Source organism: Xenia sp. Carnegie-2017, unplaced genomic scaffold (assembly GCF_021976095.1).
Source record: "Xenia sp. Carnegie-2017 unplaced genomic scaffold, XeniaSp_v1 HiC_scaffold_25, whole genome shotgun sequence".
NCBI classification, from domain to species: domain Eukaryota; kingdom Metazoa; phylum Cnidaria; class Anthozoa; order Malacalcyonacea; family Xeniidae; genus Xenia; species Xenia sp. Carnegie-2017.
The window spans coordinates 4082934-4103832 of record NW_025813488.1 but is presented as its reverse complement, the minus strand read 5'-3'; the positions used below and the strand labels follow the sequence as shown (position 1 = coordinate 4103832).

General features: G+C 34.2%; 4 protein-coding genes and 2 long non-coding RNA genes across 6 annotated transcripts; 3 read left to right on the top strand and 3 right to left on the bottom strand.

The window, feature by feature from the left end:
• Window positions 1–528: 528 nt before the first annotated feature.
• LOC124453475 (heterogeneous nuclear ribonucleoprotein A3 homolog 1-like) lies at window positions 529–5805 on the bottom strand. The gene is made up of 7 exons (XM_047004289.1): window positions 5610–5805; window positions 4813–4919; window positions 4513–4743; window positions 2849–2990; window positions 2344–2450; window positions 938–1448; window positions 529–757 (listed from the first exon to the last, which is right to left on the bottom strand). Exons 1-6 carry the CDS (start codon window positions 5791–5793, stop codon window positions 942–944), a joined length of 1278 nt encoding a protein of 425 aa, XP_046860245.1. The 5' UTR covers window positions 5794–5805; the 3' UTR covers window positions 529–757; window positions 938–941.
• Window positions 5806–5951: 146 nt separating this feature from the next.
• Window positions 5952–12638, bottom strand: LOC124453116 (glutamine--fructose-6-phosphate aminotransferase [isomerizing] 2-like). The gene is made up of 24 exons (XM_047003873.1): window positions 12477–12638; window positions 12242–12349; window positions 12106–12160; window positions 11611–11660; window positions 11409–11534; window positions 11235–11293; window positions 11063–11143; window positions 10920–10979; window positions 10796–10852; window positions 10232–10310; window positions 10032–10149; window positions 9780–9850; window positions 9611–9709; window positions 9412–9507; window positions 9223–9320; window positions 8690–8810; window positions 8552–8629; window positions 8396–8475; window positions 7995–8109; window positions 7437–7564; window positions 7104–7232; window positions 6992–7030; window positions 6586–6747; window positions 5952–6485 (listed from the first exon to the last, which is right to left on the bottom strand). Exons 1-24 carry the CDS (start codon window positions 12481–12483, stop codon window positions 6441–6443), a joined length of 2061 nt encoding a protein of 686 aa, XP_046859829.1. The 5' UTR covers window positions 12484–12638; the 3' UTR covers window positions 5952–6440.
• A 73-nt stretch (window positions 12639–12711) lies between these two features.
• On the top strand, window positions 12712–14775 carry LOC124453107 (rab GDP dissociation inhibitor alpha-like). Its single transcript, XM_047003863.1, has 3 exons — window positions 12712–13808; window positions 13917–14116; window positions 14222–14775. Exons 1-3 carry the CDS (start codon window positions 12824–12826, stop codon window positions 14360–14362), a joined length of 1326 nt encoding a protein of 441 aa, XP_046859819.1. The 5' UTR covers window positions 12712–12823; the 3' UTR covers window positions 14363–14775.
• Window positions 14776–14959: 184 nt separating this feature from the next.
• LOC124453110 (betaine--homocysteine S-methyltransferase 1-like) lies at window positions 14960–19154 on the top strand. The gene is made up of 9 exons (XM_047003866.1): window positions 14960–15048; window positions 17221–17353; window positions 17480–17565; window positions 17639–17842; window positions 17924–18071; window positions 18150–18335; window positions 18439–18569; window positions 18637–18722; window positions 18892–19154. Exons 1-9 carry the CDS (start codon window positions 15034–15036, stop codon window positions 18977–18979), a joined length of 1077 nt encoding a protein of 358 aa, XP_046859822.1. The 5' UTR covers window positions 14960–15033; the 3' UTR covers window positions 18980–19154.
• Window positions 18968–20867, bottom strand: LOC124453118. The gene is made up of 3 exons (XR_006951001.1): window positions 20758–20867; window positions 20114–20297; window positions 18968–19349 (listed from the first exon to the last, which is right to left on the bottom strand). It is a non-coding gene; the product is annotated as an uncharacterized LOC124453118 (long non-coding RNA).
• Window positions 20249–20677, top strand: LOC124453119. The gene is made up of 2 exons (XR_006951002.1): window positions 20249–20292; window positions 20371–20677. It is a non-coding gene; the product is annotated as an uncharacterized LOC124453119 (long non-coding RNA).
• Window positions 20868–20899: the final 32 nt, after the last annotated feature.

Genomic DNA, 20899 nt, shown 5'->3' with positions numbered 1-20899 from the left:
GTTCACACTCAATGTTGTTCTTTCCCTATGAACAAAGACAGATGATATTTCATACAAAAGTCAACCCAACTCCTTCGAAGTTCGCACTTCAAACACGCGGTAAGGGGACAATGGGAACACTTACGGATACTCATGGGTCGTGATGACTTAATGGGAGTAATGTCACACTTCAAACCATTTCGTTTCATTAGAGATATTAAGTCTGCAGTAAAATAACTTATTTAGTCTCTAGAGACTTGAGGAGAATACTATTGGCAATATTAATATAAGGAAAAACCATAACAATATTACACAGCAAAGGGTAAAATTATGTACTCTAGCAAGGACTATTTTACCTTGTTAAATGATTAAATAAAATCATTGTTTTCTCATAATCTTTAATTAAACACATCTCACACCAAAATAATTTGTTACCAATAACTTTCTAAATGGAGACTATTGTTGAAAACGATATTAGGGAGTCTTAGTGACTGCTAATATCCATTGAAAATTGCAGCTTGCACTTAACTAAGACAAATTGAAGACAAATTTTTCATTAAAGACAACTTTAATCGGAGCTACGTTCACAGAAAAAATTTAGATAAAAAGTAAAAAAAAGACATAACAAGGAATAAGACATTGTTTCATCTTGCCAGGCCACCTAAGTATCATAATACTTTGAATCTTGTAATGGACCAGACCAGACAGACAGTCACGAGTGAGATATTTACAATCTGGATTGAACAGGCAGGCAGGTAATCAGTCAGTCATCAAACGCCTTTCATAACACAAAAAATAAACAGAATAAGATCAGATGATTGTAGACAAACACCAAAATCGTCCAAAAAATGTTTTTAAGATCAATGAAACAATAAGACTTTTGTTTAAATCAACTGAAAAGTTCTGCACAATGTAATTAACAAATAATTGAATTTTAATTTCATTAAGAAAATAATACCTGTTCAATAAGAACCATATTGTCCACCACTTGGAGGCCCACCACCTCCTGTGTTGTTGTATTGACCTCCATATCCATCATTGCCATAGTTACCACCGCCACCATAGCCTCCACCTGCTCCATAAGCACCACCATATCCACCAGCACCATAGCCACCAGCACCACCATAGCCACCACCACCACCATATCCTCCCCCACCACCACCATATCCACCACCACCATAGTTTCCACCACCATAGCCACCACCACCATAGTTTCCACCACCATAGTTTCCTCCACCATAGTTTCCTCCACCATAGTTTCCACCACCATAGTTACCTCCACCACCATAACCACCACCATAACCACCACCATATCCACCTCCACCATACCTGTTTCCACCACCTCTCCCTCTACCACCACCACGTCCCCCACGACCTCTTCCACCACCTCTGTTTTGGCCTCCGCCGCCACCTCCTCCGGCACTTTTAGGTTTTGCATCATTTACATTAATATTTCGACCAAAAAATTCCTATATTGAAACAAAAAAGTTTTAAACATAGTCATGGTCTTATTGATCATTGAGTAATGTACTAGCATAGCACAACAAATGTGATTATTAGTTGAGAGAAAACAAGAAAAGAAATGATATGTTTTAAAATTCAAGCTAAAAACATGCTTTTTTTCAACAAAAATGATAAGCAATTTCTTTAATTTCTGCCAAAACAATGTGAAACATACAAACTGATTATTTCAACTATAGGCAAGCCATTGGTTAAAGACGTTTACCAATAGCATCCATTCACATGTTGAATCAAAATTTCAGATATTTTGGTAATTTGGTTTTTCAACAAAGTTGCCTAGATTAAACCCATCTTATTAGCAACTTGTTTTAACTACATTTTGTTTATAAAAATGAAGTTATTATATATAATTTCAGAAAATATACAGCATGAAATAGCAACCAAAGGATATATTTGCACATTGTGAAACAAAAATTTGACTTTCACACATAAAACACTACTATGATACTACACTACTTTTGAAAAAGCAATAAACATTAAATTCTTGCGTTTTCTTAAATGATCTACCAAAGGCAACAAGTATTATACACATTTAATGAGCAAATGTTCATTATCTGGAAAAATATATATATTGTATGGTGCTATTCCTGCACATAATTTGCCATTGACTGCAGAATTTTCTTCATTAAACAAAATTCAACAGATTGGAAGCAAGCACATATAAGTTCAAGCTCTATAATGAATAGTTTGAAAACAAAAATCTGAAAGTTACAGAATACTGATCAGTTCATAAAATTTTATGTTAAATCTTCCTAGTTAATCTAAATGAAAAAAAATATCAGACATTTTAAATTTAAAAAGACTTAATGTACAAATATCTTCATTTTTAACTATAGCACTTACAGCATTATTTAATTTTTCTTTAGCATCCATTGCATCTTGAGCTTTCTCAAACGTGACAAAAGCATAACCTCGTGATTCGCCCGTTTCTCTGTCCTTCACAATGACAACTACATAAATATAACGCGAATAAAGATTAAGATCAACACCATAGATACCTTTCAAAGCAATACAAAATACTTAAAAATGAAACATTTCCTTTCTGCTATTAAACACCTATAAAAAATCAATATTTCGCACACAAAACTTCGTTGAATATTCACAAGATAACTCATGACAAAATGCGAGTGCTCAACCAACAGTTCATGCTTAAATTTTACTGCTTTGTTATTTATCCACATATTACAGGCTTTGAGCTACTAGTTTAACGCCAAACGTTAAAAAAATCACATAGCTATTGCTGGAACTCAATTTCAAAAACAAATTTACTAAAACTTAAAGGCTTTCCGTTAAACCACGAGGCACAAGTCATATTACACATAGCACTTTGGATTTTCAATACAATTACCTTCTTCAACATTGCCGTAATTCTCGCAAAATTTTTTCAAGTCGTCTTCACTGGCTTTAAAGGCTACGTTTCCAAAAAAAAGTTTGTTAGAAGTCTCCGTCATTTTGTAATTTTTTGATGAAGAGGTACAAAGAGCGATTGTCTAACAAGGCGCAAAATAGAAAGAAAGTCAGAAAGACTGCTGCAAGTCTCACGACGATTTACGGCCCACGACGACGAGCACAACGCCACGAGAACGAAGTTTCCATTTCAAATATTAAGCTTCCTTGATTCGCAACAGTACTTTACGAAAATACATCCCTACAACAAAATTGATTTTAGATTAGAACAAACACAGCATTTTCAATGCTTTAGCAAAATGCCTTAGTCAGGAGGTTGCTTATTAGATTACTTAGAAAACAGAATACGCATAGCACATTTTCTGTTCAAAAACAGAATGGAAAACATGACATTCTACAACCAGCCAATGAACAAGTGAAATAATTTTGCATTACTTGCCATTGTCATTGTTGCTCAATTATCCAATTCACCGACTTCTTCACATCAAAATATCCCACCCCCAAAACTCCTTAGTATATTATATATAAGAATTACTTCATTATATTGCAAATTTGAAATAAACTAGGGGAACCCTTATCAGACTCAGCATTTCTCAATAGTACCAATATCAACTCCAATTTTAGTGTTGCTTGTACATCTACTGTGGCAAATTAGTTAGGAGTAGCAAGTACAGACACCTTGCATCATTTTTTTTAAAAGAAAATGCATAAATCACATAAAATACTGCAACAATGTTATCAACTAGGTCACTAAATGTTCTCTCAACAACAAAACAAGTTAGCAGTGACTATCATGAATGAGGAAATAAACAAGTAATAAGGTTGTTTTAATTGGATTATATGTAAAAGTGAACAATTTAGGTAGACAACATAGTTTTTCCATCTCTCTCGCCTAGAAGTTCGATTGGCCTTGAATCTTTGTTGCAACAGCCAATGTCATAAATGATAGATAACACGAGTGTTTCACAGAGCATAATTTGATCATTTTCGAGAGCATCATGGGCCTTTATTGTACGAGAATAGAATATTCACATAATATCATGGTGAACCAAATCACAAAAAAATTTATTGCTTAGAACAAAAACATTACGTTCACAAGCAGTTTTTCCACATTCAATGTAAACCAAAAGGTTTGTATTTACTTTTTGTGACAATGTGAAAAATGAAATTCCAATGTTGAGCAATAAAGCTAGCATAAAACCTTCATCAGCAAATTAAATACACAAGATAAAAAGCAAAGCATTATAAAATTCGCTTATATTAAAAAATTTCCACAATGTACGACAACAAATATGGATATGCAAAAGACAATGATGTTTCAAAATGCCATCATGCAAAAACAATAAAATTATACAATGAAAAAAGAAGTGCTCTTATATAACAGCATATCCATTTTTTAATATAAAAGAATGCTTTTTAAACAAACAATTTCTGTTTGAAAAACACAATTTTTGTGTTTCATGTGAAAATACAAAAATTTATTTATAATCCAGCTCATATACATCACACAACACACATAAAAAATTCAGTAGGATAAACTTTCTTTGACACATCCATACACAAATAAAATATGAATAAAAAAAGAAATATTTACTCACCCATTCAATATCGTCCACCATCACCAGATTTATATCGGTCATAGCTGTAACCACCTCCACTTCCTCCATAACGATCACCACCAGATCTTCCTTCATACCCACCACCACCATAGCGACTACCTCCATATCCACGACCATATCCTCGTCCACGACCACGGCCACCACGGCCACCGCCGCCACCACCACCACTGCTCTGGGGTCTTGATTCACTGACACGAATCCGTCTTCCACCCAGCTCCTAACGAAAAACCATATTTCAACAGTTTATTAACCCCATTCAAACTCACTGCATACAATTACTACATACCGTGTCATTTAATCCCTCGATTGCTTCTTTGGCATCTCTTTCATCTTCAAATGTCACAAAACCAAAACCACGTGGACGATTTGTATCTCTATCCATGACAACAATGACTAGAAAAGAAAAAATATATGTCTATTGCTTATTTCCCATATCATTATTAACTTACAATACTTACCTTAATATAATGATAGTTTGAACATATCTTACAACATGTATTAATGCATTGTTATACTGATATTATAACACTCATTTGCTTTCTGCCTTTCATTCAACTCCATAACATAGTATTGTGCATGAGAGCATGATAATTTAATCACCCAAACCAATAACTTTCCATCGTATTAGATTGGTAACAGAGTACATAGTAGTTGCAAAACGCATGTGCAGTGGCTCCCTACGAAATTACTTCCCAAACTTGCCCATAGACACCTAACTATTGGAATTTTTACTTTAACAATGACTGTACAACGCAAAACCAGTAAACATATAATTAACACTCATATACACGGAGTACGGTAAAACATTGTGCTTGAGAATTGTGAAAGCGAAACAAAAGCAAGAAAATGTACACATCCGTCTGATTTAGACCATCTGCCAACAAAGCGTATACTCAAAAGTTCAACAGCACACAGTCTATAAATTGTAATTTTTATGTTGAAGCACAAAAACCCGTAAAAAATAAGTAAAATTTGGATCGAGAATGATCGAGCGCTGCCTTTAGTGATGAACTCGACACAACGTTATTTCACTAAATTCAACAATATTAAATCGTCGCCAATGATAGGTCTTAACACACTAACCCTGATCCAAATTGCCATATTTCTGAAATGCTTCACGTAGATCATCTTCTGTTGAATCATAGGACAGGTTTCCCACGTATAATTTGCAGTTATCTCCCATTTTTATAAGATCTATAATTTTCGAACACGCTTTCGTCCACCAAGAAATAGGATTCCGACTCTCAATCATGTGACATCCACTCATGCACTACTGCGCATGTACATACAGGTTTGAAAAACTAGATTTCGTTTTATCTGTTTGACCATGGTTAGATCTGTTTACACTTACCAAAATAATACCAAATAATACAATTATACGATTGCTCTTGGTCGCTATACTTTCTTAGAGAATTAAATGAAAGATAGAAAGCTAAAGAATTTACTTTCTTTCAAATCTTATAGGAATTACAACAATTATCTGTGTGGATTTACATAAAAATGACAATGACGTTAAAAGATAAGTCTCAAACTATAAGCATGAAATACAAATTTTACGAACACGATGAAAGTCATGTAGTACTTGCAATGTTTTTCGCACAATGTGCCTTCGCTTTCGAAAATCAAACATTTTTTTATATGTTTTTAAATGCTATTAGAAAAAATTACAACATAAAAAAAACACAGCCCGCTGGCCTCCAGCATCGTATGTATGTAAATCAATACATATTTGTGTTGATTTATCGTAGAGCAAGCGACATACACAGATATACACCCTTGATACTCACGTGTACGCACAGCGTACCTATTTTTAATAAATGATCAGATTGAAAGCATGTAATATATTTATATAATATTTGAATGTTGAATATTTCTTTGGCTGTTTCTCAAAAAACTATGCGATGCATTCCAAAACTACTCCACTGTAACAGACTTCGCCAGATTTCTGGGGCAATCAACCTGACAGAAAAAAAAGTAAGTATCTGCACTTTACTGCTGTTTTCAAGAACATAGGCTTCTAGTATCGTTAACTAAACGAATAAGTCAAAGTTAAACTTACATCATAACCACGTAGACATGCAACATGAAATGATAAAAGTTGTAATGGTATGACAGTTAGTATGCCTTGTAGACAGTCAACAGTCTGTGGTATTTCCAAATGACGAAAAGCATATTTCTTCACTTCGTTATCTCCTTTCGAACACAATATGATGGGGCGACCCTTGAAGAGATATGTATAAAGTAAAGTATCCTTTTATGAGTATCAATGTCACATCAATATTGAAGTACTAAACTCCTATTATTAAATCTAAAAAAATAGCATATAGGGACTGGCAACAAAGATCTTAAGAGATGATACAATGGGCATTTCTAGGAAGACTTCTGTGAATTAGAAGTTTACTAAGTTAAAATTGTCATAGTTATGCTTTGACGTAACAGATACAAGACTCGTGTGAAAGTGTTACCTGTCTGGCAGTTACTTCATGTAAAGCGTTCATAACTTTCTAAAAGCAAAAAGAAAAACAACGATCAGAGCTTTCAGTTAATTTTACCGTCACTTTCATGGCGATCACTGACTTGATAAAGACGATCCTTCATGATGATCATCACAATTGGTAAAACTTTATCAACCATTGCAAGTGGTCCGTGTTTAAGTTCTCCTGACATAATTCCCTCAGAATGCATGTAGGTCAACTCCTTCACTTTCTACACAATACAACGGAAAAATACGAAGAACAGCACTACAGTAAACTATTTAACAAACTTTAGCGCACAATGGGTGATTTTATTCAAAGAAAAGAACAATAAAGTTCACCAAAAAAAAATAATAAAAACAAAATTTTAACAGAGTTGACTCTTAATAACAATAAAAGTGAAGTAATAGCTTAAGCAGTTGAATAAAAGACCTACCAATGCTCCTTCAAGACATGTAGCAAAATTGTATCCCCGACCAAGAATCAATAAACTTTTTTGTTCAAATAACTCATTTGCTAATTCCTGTACAGCTTTATCCACAGCCAAAACTTCTTTGATCATTTCTGAAGATAAAATACACAGATTTTGTTGTTATAGCAAATAAAAGACACTCATCATTAGTATTCACTTCTAGCACTTTTTATGAAATTATAAACGACCAAAATGAGGAAGAAGAAACAAAGAAGAAGCAAAACCGAAAACATGAAAAAAGATAATAACAAAATAAAATATTCAGTTGAAAAAAAAACACCAGAAACTATAAATTTGTTAGTTTTCATGGTAAAAATAAAAACGTTTTTCCTTAAATTCATGGATATACAATGAAGACAACAACCAAAAAATTTTCAGACAGTTATTACACGTGACCAAACATCTTCTGATAAGTCGCCTATTTAAGGCTCAATTCTACAATTACATCACTCATTTTAAGGTCGCTCACTGGTAGCAAATGTAATGAAAAATTGATGTATAGTGTTTAGGAAAAAAACAAACCTGGTAGTTTTTTCATTTCATCAATGATTTCCTTCCTTCGTTTGACCTTTGACAAGCGATCATCACTCATCATTAAACCAAACATTACAAGCGTCAAAAACTGACTCGTGTAGGCCTGTACATAAAGAAAATAATTTTGCGTTTCAGTGAATATTTTACTTTCAGTTTCATTTGGAAAAGTATCGTGTCTCAGTCACAAGGAATGTAGTACAATAAGAAAAACATAGTGAAGATTGCAATAAACAATATGAAGATATAGCATGTTTGCAGATGTAGATCGTCCAATATAAATAAAATAAACATAAATAATTATCGAGTTATTTATCATTCAGAATTTGACGCTACTTCTAACGCAAGCTTCGTACTAAAGTAATTATAATTGTCATTTAGAACAATTTTACCTTCGTACTTGCAACACCAATTTCTGGTCCAGCGTTGATATGGCAACCACATTTTGTCTCACGTGACACAGTACTGCCAACTAAAATTTGAAATATTTATGTTGAGGTGATATTGAGGAACAAGATATTCCATGTCGAGATTACATTTATCCATACCTGTATTTGTAATTCCAACGCAAAGAGCGCCACGCTCCTTACAATAACGTAACGCGTTCAAAGTGTCAGCGGTTTCCCCTTCAATACAAAGAAAAATCAATAAAAAAGCAATGATTCAATAACATCATTAAAACAAACCCGATTGACTGATGAATATGCACACGTCATCGCGGAATATGGGCGTAGCCCTATCCAAAAAGTCACTGGCAAGTTCAACCATAACAGGAAGTTCCGTGAGCTCTTCCAACAACTGACGAGTCTATAAAAAGAATGGTGGTTTTCTTTGTGATAGGAAATTGTTGCTTCAAACCGTATGTACAGTACTGCTCAGAAATAACTTTACCGAAAACGCGTTCAAAACTCGTTTCAATTGCGTTCGACTTAAGATGAAACGTTTTTCAAAACGCGTTGTTAACAGCATCCGATCGTTGATCCGTAATCATCATTTATACTCGCTGTACAATTGTTCCATTTCTGAAGTTTTCGATGTCATACCGAGTTTTTTGACCAGTCGGGAGCGCTTTAGAACGTGTCCCCTAGTTTTTTGGAATGCGAACGCAGTGTTAAGTTACTTCTGAGCGGTACTGTACACAGCTGTCAAACCGAAAAAACGACACATGCATGTATAAATCAAAGCTTGAAAAAAAAACTGATACATCGTATATACTCACAGCCAAAGCACTGTGGTAGCTTGTACCACAAGCAATAAGAAGCAGGCGTCGACATCTTCGTATCACATCCACATATTTCAGCAAACCACCAAGTCTCACTGCGTGATAACAATCATATTGAGAAAAATAAGTCTATTATCGCCCTCTCCGGCCATGGGCCATCCTACGATCTCTGTCTCCACTACAAACCTGTGTAATTATCAAAATCAACACGTCCTCTCATTGTGTTGATAACACTCTCTGGTTGTTCAAAGATTTCTTTCTCCATAAAAGTACTAAAACCAGCTAAAAAAGACAATAGTTTAGTCAGGAAAATTAGAGAACGAAATTTCCTATAAATAATTTGAAGATAATATGACAAAGTTAAACTGGTGCTTTTGTCGTTTACCTTTCATAATCTGCTGCAATTCCATTTGTAATGTTTGTATCTCTCGATGCATAACACTGTCAGATTGCTCTTCCTTTTTGAGGCGATGAATTGACAGACCTTAAACATAGCATGTAAATATCACGAGTTTCAAAGAACAACTCACTTCTCCCAAGAAAAACAAACGTACTTCCGTCAACGACAGCTGCTACGTCATTATCCTCCAAATAGATCACTCTGTTGGTGTGTTCAATGACAGCACTAAATAAGAAAATATGTTTCATACTGGATGGACGTAATGTCATTGAACTCTTTTTATGCTTTGAATATTTCTTATGGAGATTCAATTTGGAGATTAACAAAGTATAAATCACCAACCAATTCAACTTTAAATGTTTATATATATGTGATATGCAGCTTTCCTTACTCATAATAATCTTACCTAGCATCCGAGGCAAAAAAATATTCAATAGCTGTGCCCTCAGAAATGTTGTAATACATTGAATTGCTACTTCCCATACTGTCAAGACTATCACTACGAGATAACTTCATAGGATTATCTTAAAGAAATATTGTTCAAAGAAATATCAGTATGTACATAGCAAATAGGTATGTTCAAAATATTGAACATAAAACTTTTACCTTCTGTATATAAAATAGGAACTTTATCTATAGTAAGTGGTGATTTGCTCTTAATAGCAATCAATAAGGACTGCCTCGTCTATATACAAAGAAACAAAGGTAAAATCCAGTTGGTAATTGAATAAAAACAAATTTATCTGTTGAATGATTTAATGCCTTCATACAGCATGCTAAATTGCAATGATTCTTCAACAAACAAAAATATTTCTAAAATATCATCAAGGATTTCCAATATCTTCGCATATACATATGTGAGAGCATAGAATTAAGAAATAAAAGATGTTTACTGGGTTTGCATAAGCCAGTGCAAACATGAAAAACATCTTTTATTTCTTTTATAAAATAACAGTAATGCAAAAAAGACAAACATTTTAATTTTTCCTCTAAAATGTATTCATGATCGATTTGCAAATTCTTTTGACTGATTGATTGTTTAGATTGATTTGATTGGTTGAGCTCAGATGTGCTTTGCACTGGCTAATGCAAACTCAGCTCTAGACCAATCATTGCACGCATTTCATTGTGTTTATTTTATATTTACAAATGATACACCACAAACCTAGCAACAACACACTGTCCTGGAAAGAAATGACTTTTAAACACCAAAGCAAATGCCCCTTCCTAGGAAATGATCACAATTTATATGAAATACCACAGTCAATATTTGTATTCAATGTTTTTCACCCACCAATTGCTGAACAACAAGTTCAACCAGTTCACGAAAACCTATGGTTACTTCATCTTCTTTCTGCAAAACAAAAACACACATTCTACATGATCATAAAAGTATCAAATAATACAACAAATTAAAAAATCACATCGTCAACTTACTGATTTCTCAAACAGATATTTGGCAAGTTTAGGTATCACTTCTGTGTCTGTTTCAGACTCAAACTTATAACCTTTGCTTTGCTGTTTCATAAAAAACCAACAAAATAAATGATCATTATTTTTTGTGAAGGTGTATGGTGTGCAACAAAAAGAAGATTTTATATAAACTTACTAAGAAAGTTTTGATATCTTTAAAGTTTGTAATAATGCCATTATGGATGACAATGAACTCTAAATATAACCATTGTAGAAATGAAATATTGATTACCACAGCCACCATTAATCCCCCCACCCCCTCCCCCCAAGATAATTAGTCAATGATCAAAATAGCATTAGCAAAAAATACCATTTTCTTTGGAGGATCGATGAGGATGGCTGTTGACTTCATTGGGAACACCATGGGTTGCCCATCTGGTGTGAGCAATACCAAAATGAACATCAAACTTTTCATCAAAATTCAAATCTTGTAAAGCTACAAAAAAACATTTCATCATTTAAAGCTGATGAACACATCATGTGTTTCTAAAGGACAAATTCAAGAAACCTACAGCTAATTTCATCCTTTAATGCTTTCACTTTGCCACGTTTCTTTACCAGCCTAAAAAAATGGAATACAAATAATCTTGTCGGATATTCTTCAATGTCAAACACAATCTTCCTGACAACAAAGACAATATAAGATTTCTTTATGTGAAGACTATGTAATGATTTAATGTTAAAGGTGATTTTGTTCCAGGAAATTAAAAAATATACTGTTATCGGGTCTTCCTAGTAAGATGTTTGTACCAGCATTTCTGTAACATGATATTGTTGTTGTTAGAGTAATATCATTGACAATTTTGTAATCAACAAGATCATGTGTCATTCATGTGACTTCAAGAAAACAATAGCAGAAAAGGAGACAAAAAAATCTAAATATTTAATGACAAATATTTTAGCATGAGTTTAATATCCCAGCAACTGACACATGTTCTAAAACACAAGTTTCTATGATCTAAATATCAACACATATGTCCAAATCGTAAATGTTACCATTCACTTACTTTATTTGTTTCAATTCAGAACCATGCAAGCAAATATCACTGTCAATACCAACTCCTGTGAAGCAATAAACGTACATTTAATAAGTGTCATGTTGAATTTTTACATTAGCACCGTTTCATGCAATATTTATCTCACCAGTTGAATCATAGCCTCTATACTCCAGTCTTTCCAAACCTTTTATCAACGTGTCTAAGATGAATTTTCTATCACGAGGAACCAAGTAATTTAAATACGCAAAAATACCTGATAAAAATACCAATCAGTTAATTACACAAGAAGCAATAGCCTTTAATATAATCCTTGCATGAAGTAATAACACTGTAGATCAAATTGAAAGAAAAGGACAAATAAATACAAACAAAATTCATACCGCACATTTTGAAATTCTTGCGAATAAGCTTCTTATTTCCTCCACAACAGCTGAGACACAAAGACAACACTCAGTCGGTCACTCTCACTAAAAAAACATTTGAGTATATCACAATATGTGCCACGTTTACCTTCCATAAATGTTGTTTCAGCGAAATTAAATATGTATTATGTTTCTTATGTGATATTTGTGAAGAGCCCGAATTCCGGGAAGCACGTTTTCCTTCCGGGCTGAAGCGGGCAAACTTCCCAATTCTATTCAGCAACGGAAGAATCCGACTTAATCGTGTAGAGTTGTGCAACGGTTTTAAGTCGTGAATTTTTGTAAAAGAAAGCTTATGTTAAAACATGAATGGTGAGTACGACGCGATTATTTTAGGAACAGGTCTTAAAGAATGTATTTTAAGCGGTTTGCTTGCGTTGAAAGGAAAAAAAGTACTCCATATTGATCGTCATGAATACTATGGCGGTGAAAGTGCGTCTGTCAATTTAGCTAAACTCTATGAAATAGCGAGAAAAAGTGAGAATTTTCAACAAATTGGAAAATTAAGAGACTGGAACATTGATTTGGTGCCGAAATTTATACTTGCAAACGGTATTTTGGTGAAACTTCTCGCATATACGGGCGTTGCAAATTATGTGAATTTTAAACTAGTTGAAGGAAGTTACGTTTACAAAGGTGGGCAGCTTTACAAAGTTCCTTCGAATGAGAAGGAGGCGTTGGAATCAAATCTTATGGGATTCTTTCAAAAACGAAATTTTCGCACATTTCTTGAGTTTGTCTCAGCATTTGATTTTAATAATCCTGCTACTTGGGATGATGTGGTACCTTTTTCAACAACAATGTCAGATGTTTATAGTAAGTTTGGTCTCGATAAAAACACGATTGATTTTACTGGTCATGCTCTAGCATTGTATGTGGATGACAAATATGTTGATCAACCTTGTGGAGATACTTTAAAACGAATTAAACTCTATCGTGATTCCATTGCCAAATATGGGCGAAGTCCTTACATATATCCAGTGTATGGTCTGGGTGAATTACCACAAGGATTTTCTCGACTAGCAGCCCTTCATGGTGGTGTCTTCATGGTGAACAAACCTGTGGATGACATTCTCATAGAAAATGGTGTTGCTATTGGTATATGCTCTGATGGTGAAGTTGCAAAAGCCAAGTGTATTGTGGGTGATCCGTCATACTTTCCACAATATGTTACACAAGTCGGTAAAGTTGTTCGTTGTATTTGTGTGCTGTCACATCCCATAAAAGGAACTGATAACTTATTGTCTTGTCAAATTATTTTCCCACAAAATCAACTCAACAGGAAATCAGGTACTTTTATGATATATATTATTGCACACCCAAAGTTTTTTAACTACAAATTTTTACTACTTTTTCAACAACAATACCCTATACTTAAAGTTCTATTACATCATTTAGACATCTACATATGCTTCGTGTCAGACACGCATAAGGTTGCAGCTAAAGGAAAATACTTGGCTATGATCAGTACTAAAGTGGAGACCACATGCCCTGAAGATGAGCTTAAGCCCGCATTGAATCTTTTGGGAGAGATAGATGAAAAATTTGTATTTTTGTCTTATCAATTTGAGCCAAAGGAAGATGGTGCTGTTAGTAAGGTTTGATTGATCCAGCAACTATTTAAATGATTTTGTTTCTTGAAACATCCTATTCCTTTAAAGAAATTTTCAAGATTTCAGCAAAGTATGCTTTTATGTTTTTAGATATTTATATCCAAGTCCTATGATGCAACGACACATTTTGAAACCACATGCAATGACATCATTTCAATTTATGAAAGAATTACAGGGGAAACATTTGACTTGAATTCTGTGAAACGAGAATTAAATGATGATGAATGCTAAATTTGGAATTTTATATTTTATGTCTCTATATTATAAATTTTTGTGTTTATGTCTTACAAGAAAGCACTTTCAATATAAATCAGTTTCCCATTACATTATTCGCGTTATGTTGGGAAGTTCTTTCCAAAGTCAAATCTAAAGCTGAAATGAACCTTGCCAATGTCAGAGAAACTTGGCAACTTTGCCCCTCAAAAAAGTATGTATCGTATGTAATTTAAATTCAGAAGTAAAGTTTTATGGTCAAGAATTATATGGCAAGTTAAGACCCAAAATAAAGCTGTTTGCTTGTATCAAGAAAATTTAGCCATAGACCTAGAAACCATGTTCTCTAAACATATAATTTCGTGCACCCTAAATAAAGCGGCAAATGTAAGTTATTGCTATACGTCATAAATAAAATGAATCATTGTTCATCTTCGTTGAAGTGTCAAATTATATTTACGTACAAACAAACAAACAAACAACATTTGTATACCGGCCAGTATTAATCCCCGCCAGGGGGGTTGACCGGTCCAAAAATTCAAAAGATACAAAAATTTGCGACCGTTTCGTGCACGAGCCTGTGACACTGACATCATGTTCAAATCAAAAGACAGTAGACACAGCAGTCAGCAAGTTCATAGATAGTAACAAAGACAACAAACATTCCCCATTGGCGACATTGGGTAACAATGGCAAGTAAAGAGGTACTGTATACACTATTTAGAATGATGTTTTCAATATTGAATTCGTCTCACAATCAATGGTCATAGACGATTTTTTCTTCACCTTGTTATTAAATCAGTTCAAAGGAAAGCTTTGCAGAAGCTTAATGTGTCCCTCCATAAATTCAATTTAAATTGAAGGTGTAGGATAATTGAAACATTTAATGGTATTTTAGTACAAAGTAAATGGAGTAGTGTGCAATGAATCGCTCCTTATGATAAAGTTCATACGTACCACAGTTTAATCACAAGGCTAAATAGTTGGAATGTTATTAAACAAAAAGAATGATAGCACAGCGCTATAACCAACAACTACAAACAATAACGACCTTAACAAAAAAAACCTTTCAAAAAAAAAAAAAAAAAACCCCTAAAAATTAACCTAAAAAACCTTTCACCTTTTAACTCTGCTATACCGGTCACAAGCCCGGGACTTGTAGCGTATAAGGCTCTCTGCTTTTGAGTAGACTTGTCTGGTTTACAAGGAAGAGGAGTGGAAGGTTATCTCAAATGTTGTTAGATACGGTCGTTATTGTTTGTAGTTGTTGGTTATAGCGCTGTGCTATCATTCTTTTTGTTTACCACAGTTTACTTGTACAATATAAGTTGATTACGAACCTCGAGTATGGTATAGATGCAATGCATGAAAACGACGCGCACGAGATGTTTTTAATTATAGGTTAGATAGCGCTATGATAACTTACCTACAACGTGGAAAATTACAATTTTTACATGTATAAAAATTACCGTGTTATATTATTATGAGTTACTGTTTCTGATTAATTAATGATGATTTTGATATCTATGATCCATTATACTGCTTCCATATTTAATCTATAACTCAATAATAAAAATTTATGTTATTTTGTTTTCATTGTATAATTAAAAAAACAAAAAACGGACGATTGCCTAGCATGCACGACCTCAAGGACCAAATTTTAATAATTTTAATTTCTATTGTCGATTTATGCCATGATGATCACAGACATCTGACTGGTGAAAGATGATATACAAAAGTTGCAACACATTATGCATGAGTCAATTCCAAGAGTTACCATCCCCGGAATATGGCCGGGCATTTGATTTTTTTCGTTTTAATAGTTCAATTTCCCGCTGCCGGGGAAAGGCAAGAAGGCAAATACTCAGCCCCCGGGCAAGCTGCCAATGGCAAATGCCCCGCTCCGAGACCAAGTAATTTTAAATTACGAAAATTAGGAACACTTTTTAATACTTTATTAAGCAAGATATATGAGAGATCCTATAAAAAATAAATGTAGTAAAAGAAATTCGTTCCTGAGTTACTTTCCCTTGCTCCGCTTTTCTCTTGTTGCTTTTGCTTTTCCAGCACCTCTTTTCCTGTTCACAGAAATTTGCGTGAAGTATTGAAGCCACAATTTAACATCCTTGGTTGACAGCAAACATTTCTTGGCAAGCATGCTTATGTCAGTATCCTCTACACATCCACCACTGTGATTCTTATGAAAGTCTGCCAGTATTTCAGACGGCGGCGGGTTCCTTATAGCTTTGCCAACTGCATATAAATTTAGCAGCTCTGACACATCGGTGACATAATGCCCATAGCAAACTCCCGTGCATGTTTCGCAATCCTCCCCTCCCCAAGGTCTCTTTACATCAGCAACTGGGTAAGGAAAAAAAGTACACGATGGTCCGTCTGGATAACAGGAGATGGGAATCGGTACTTAATGTCGCGATTAATAGAAATCAATAGTCGCGACTCGCGTAAACAAATGGTATCAAATCCCGGGGTATTATTGCAGGAGTAAATACCCATCTCCCGAGCATCTCTTTTACGAGCAAGTTCCCGACCCCCGAGAAAGGTCTCCAGGGCAAATGCCCAGGGGTATCTCGGGGGGGGGGATGGTAACGCTTGGAATTGACTCATGCATTATACACATAGGTTATGACCTGCTTCTTTTTACTCAAATGCTGATGATGGATTTCAAAAAATTTTGCCTTTTGCACAGCTTTCATGCAATTTCTCCAAAATTTGTTTCTACATAGGTTTTTTGGTCACTACGTTAGACTGTCACACTGCCAACACATACTTTATCAACCGTCACTGCCAATGCCTTTTTTAACATTCGTTACACTGCCAATGCCTTCTTTAAACCCAGTTTCATGACTGTCTTTTAGACTGTACTTGAGCGTCTAAACGCTGGTAAACTTTTGATTGGAGATGGCGGATATATAACAGAAATGGAAAGACGAGGTTACGTAAAAGCAGGACTATGGACTCCGGAAGTAACAGTAGAACACCCTGAAACTGGTAATAACTATTACCACCACAATACACTTTCATCCCCTATTATCCATTCTTCAACATTCAATTTGAAAGTTTAATGGTGTCAAATTTTTTGTTCATTCTGTGAACTATGTAAGACCTCTTTTTCAGTTGAGTGCTTACATAAGGAATTTGCCCGTGCAGGATCTGACGTTCTTCAAGCTCTCACATTCAATGGCAACGATAAACTAAAAATGGTGTGTTTGACTCTAACTTACTTAGCAGTCATAAATTACTATTTTCCCAACCAGTTCGCAATGTGATGTATAGACTACAGCACAACTTGATGAAGTGAATGAGTCTGCCTGTAGGATCGTGAAGAAAGTAGCCACAGAATATGGATGTTTTTGGGCTGGTGGTGTTTCTTCAACAAAGATTTATGCTAATGGTGGCTCAAAAGAAGAAGTTCAACAATGCTTCAGAGCTCAGGCTGAAATATTTGAGCGACATGATGCCGATTTTCTTATAGTTGAAGTAAGTGGATTGTTTGGTTATATAACCTGTTGATAAGTGAAGATTGTCATGGAGTATTTATTTTCATGTCGTATCTTTAAGTACTTTCGCGTTTGTGAAGAAGCAGAATGGGCGGTTGAAACTTTGAAGAAAATAGGAAAACCTGTAATGGCCAGTCTATGTGTAGGACCTGATGGTGATCACAACGGTACATCAATAGAGGAATGCGCTGTACGCTTGATCAAAGCTGGTTTGTGGATAGAAGACATGTATAATTGTTCATGTTTGCATAGAAATCAAAGATTCTAAATGAATTTATTTCATTCAGGTGCAGATGTTATTGGCGTAAATTGTTTATTCGATCCACACGAGTCTTTAAAAGCAGTAGCTAAAATGAAAGAGAGTGTGGAAACTGCTGGACTCAAAACTCATTTCATGTATCAGCCTTTAGGATTTCATTGCCCAGATGCTCATAAAAAATTTGGTTACGTTCTACTTCCAGAATTTCCTTTTGGTAAGGAAAAAATATTTCATCATAAAATATTTCTTAAAACATTATAAAGTTTAAGTTGTAGCTACTCTCAACCAAACTAATCCGTATTTATTTTCCAACAAAGCTTTAGAACCCCGACAGCTGACCAGATGGGATGTTCATAAACTGGCTCGAAGTGCTTACAACATGGGAGTGAGATACATCGGTGGATGTTGTGGATTTAAGGCCTATCACATCCGGGCAATCTCAGAAGAAGTATAATAATGAACTACGTAGATATCTGGAGTGAAATTTTTCCATTTTTATTTTTTCTTCTTGTCAGTTTGAAATGGAGCGAGATAAGAGAGCCAGCAATAGTGAAAAACACGACCCATTTGCAAGAAAACTGTTTTCAACAGATGCAGGAAGGTGAGAAAGCCGATTTGGACGATGTATTATAAAAAAAGACTGCGAAAAGAATTTTTGTCATGGAAAGCCAGCCCTTTTTTATTTTCTACTGAAAATCTTCTACTGGCATTCTTGGTTTTACCTCATTCTTGACGCAACTCGTAAATAAAGTTTTTGTAAAAAATTTCAGAGTTCGCGATAAAGACTATTGGATGAGAATGAATCCAGCGTCAGGAAGACCATACTGTCCATCATATAGTATACCATTTCAAAATTAACGATATAATCTGTTGATTTATGAATTAGTTAAAGTTTGAAGAAAAAATGTGCTTTTGAAGATCCAAACATATTAACAGTCTAGTCTAGGCAAATTTAGTCATGCTATGTAAATGTCAGAAAATAACCGTTTAATTCATTTTACTACCGACCTTCAAAATGTTTAAAAAATGAGGCAAAATGAGACAACTAAAACTAGCATAGAGAAGAAATAAATACCTAGCGATATGGTTCTTCTACCTCTGAAGGTTTCACGCATAATTCACGTTTGATGTCGGTTAAACGCAAAAGGTGATGTATTACATGAAAAACGTAGTTCTGCTTCATAACCCCACAAAAACAGATGGGAAAACGGTCCAGTGACGTAAATACCTAAACATATGATTCATTTTATCAACATATGATTGATAAAAAAAGGTACTGAATTCGTATTTTTAAGACCGAATAAAAGCACTTTTCATGATTGGAATTCATTATCTCGTTTGGTTAAAAATTAGTCGGTAATAACGTAATAAAAATAATTAAAGAACTCATGTGATCAACATCGCGTAAAGTATATAATAAAGAACAAATTATAGTGACAGTTCCATTCTTTTAAAATTTGAGTGTGAGACAAATTTTATGACCGCAGTTGGCATCTCATTAGTTACGTCACAAGCGTAAATGAAGCAGATGGTAAAATTTTTGATAAAATTATTGCTACAATGGCAAACGAGGTTAGTGTGAGTATAGTAAATAAAGTTTGAACGAGGTTATGTTTTTTAGATTACATATTTCTTTTTATAAAACACGAGAAATTTACGTATGCGTATATATTGACAAGGAAACGTCACTTTAGCGTAAGATCTATTAAACTACTCTCATCTACGTATTGTAAAAATATGTCAAACATGAAAATTGATGTTGAAAATAATTGATGAATTGAGAATGAGGCTGCATAGCACTTTGTAATTACGTTGCTTTCATGGTTAAATTAAATACCTGAGTTTGAAATAGTAGCATTATTTTGACAAAGCTTTAATTAAATAACAGAATGTTTTCAAAAGTAAAAATCCTTCATAAAATCCCAGTGCACCATATGGGTAATCACATTCATAGAAACTAACAAATAAAAATTTGTCATGTACTCTTAATACCTGTTTAGGTAGAGCTTGTGCAGATTCGTTCCATTATGGATGAAACGTCAACAGAGGTCAAAGTTAACAATATGAATGGTAACAAAAGACCATGGCCTACAGATCTCATTATTTCCACAGCATCAGCTTTGTTATGTTTTCCTCCACTTGGGATTCTAAGTTTATTCAAAGCACATAAGGTAGACTAGATAAATTAACAAACATGATATGAATTTCTAAATAAAATAATACATGTACTGTTATACTTTATCATCAAGCATATGAGGACTTCCCAAAATGTAGAGCAATCCCTGCTGCATGAAAACAGACAGATTGCATTTATTTCCATTATAATGGGGATAATGTTTATCGCATCAATTACTGTTGTACTTTTGTTGCTTCTTCTACATTATCAACAAGAAGCTGATGCAATGAAGCTAACATGGAAAAGAAAGTACTATCATACGACTTTAAATCTTACCATTGGATTTCACAAAAACTGAATAGATTGTATGCTGTAAACTTAACATATCTTTATAGATAAAGATATTAAAGTCTGTAAAAATAAAATAGTTAAACAACCCACTGTCGTCATTTAGTAAGTAAACATCGATCAAACTATTCAAGTTATAAAGTCGTTATACATTAAATCAAAATACTTATACCTTATTCAAAACAGAAAACTCTCAAGAAGTATAAGAAATCACCAGTCACCACTGTCCACTTGACATCTACAGACACACAGCTCAATTTTTTTTTCAAAATTACCGCCATTACAAACATTTTGTATGGTGTTTTGTAAAAATT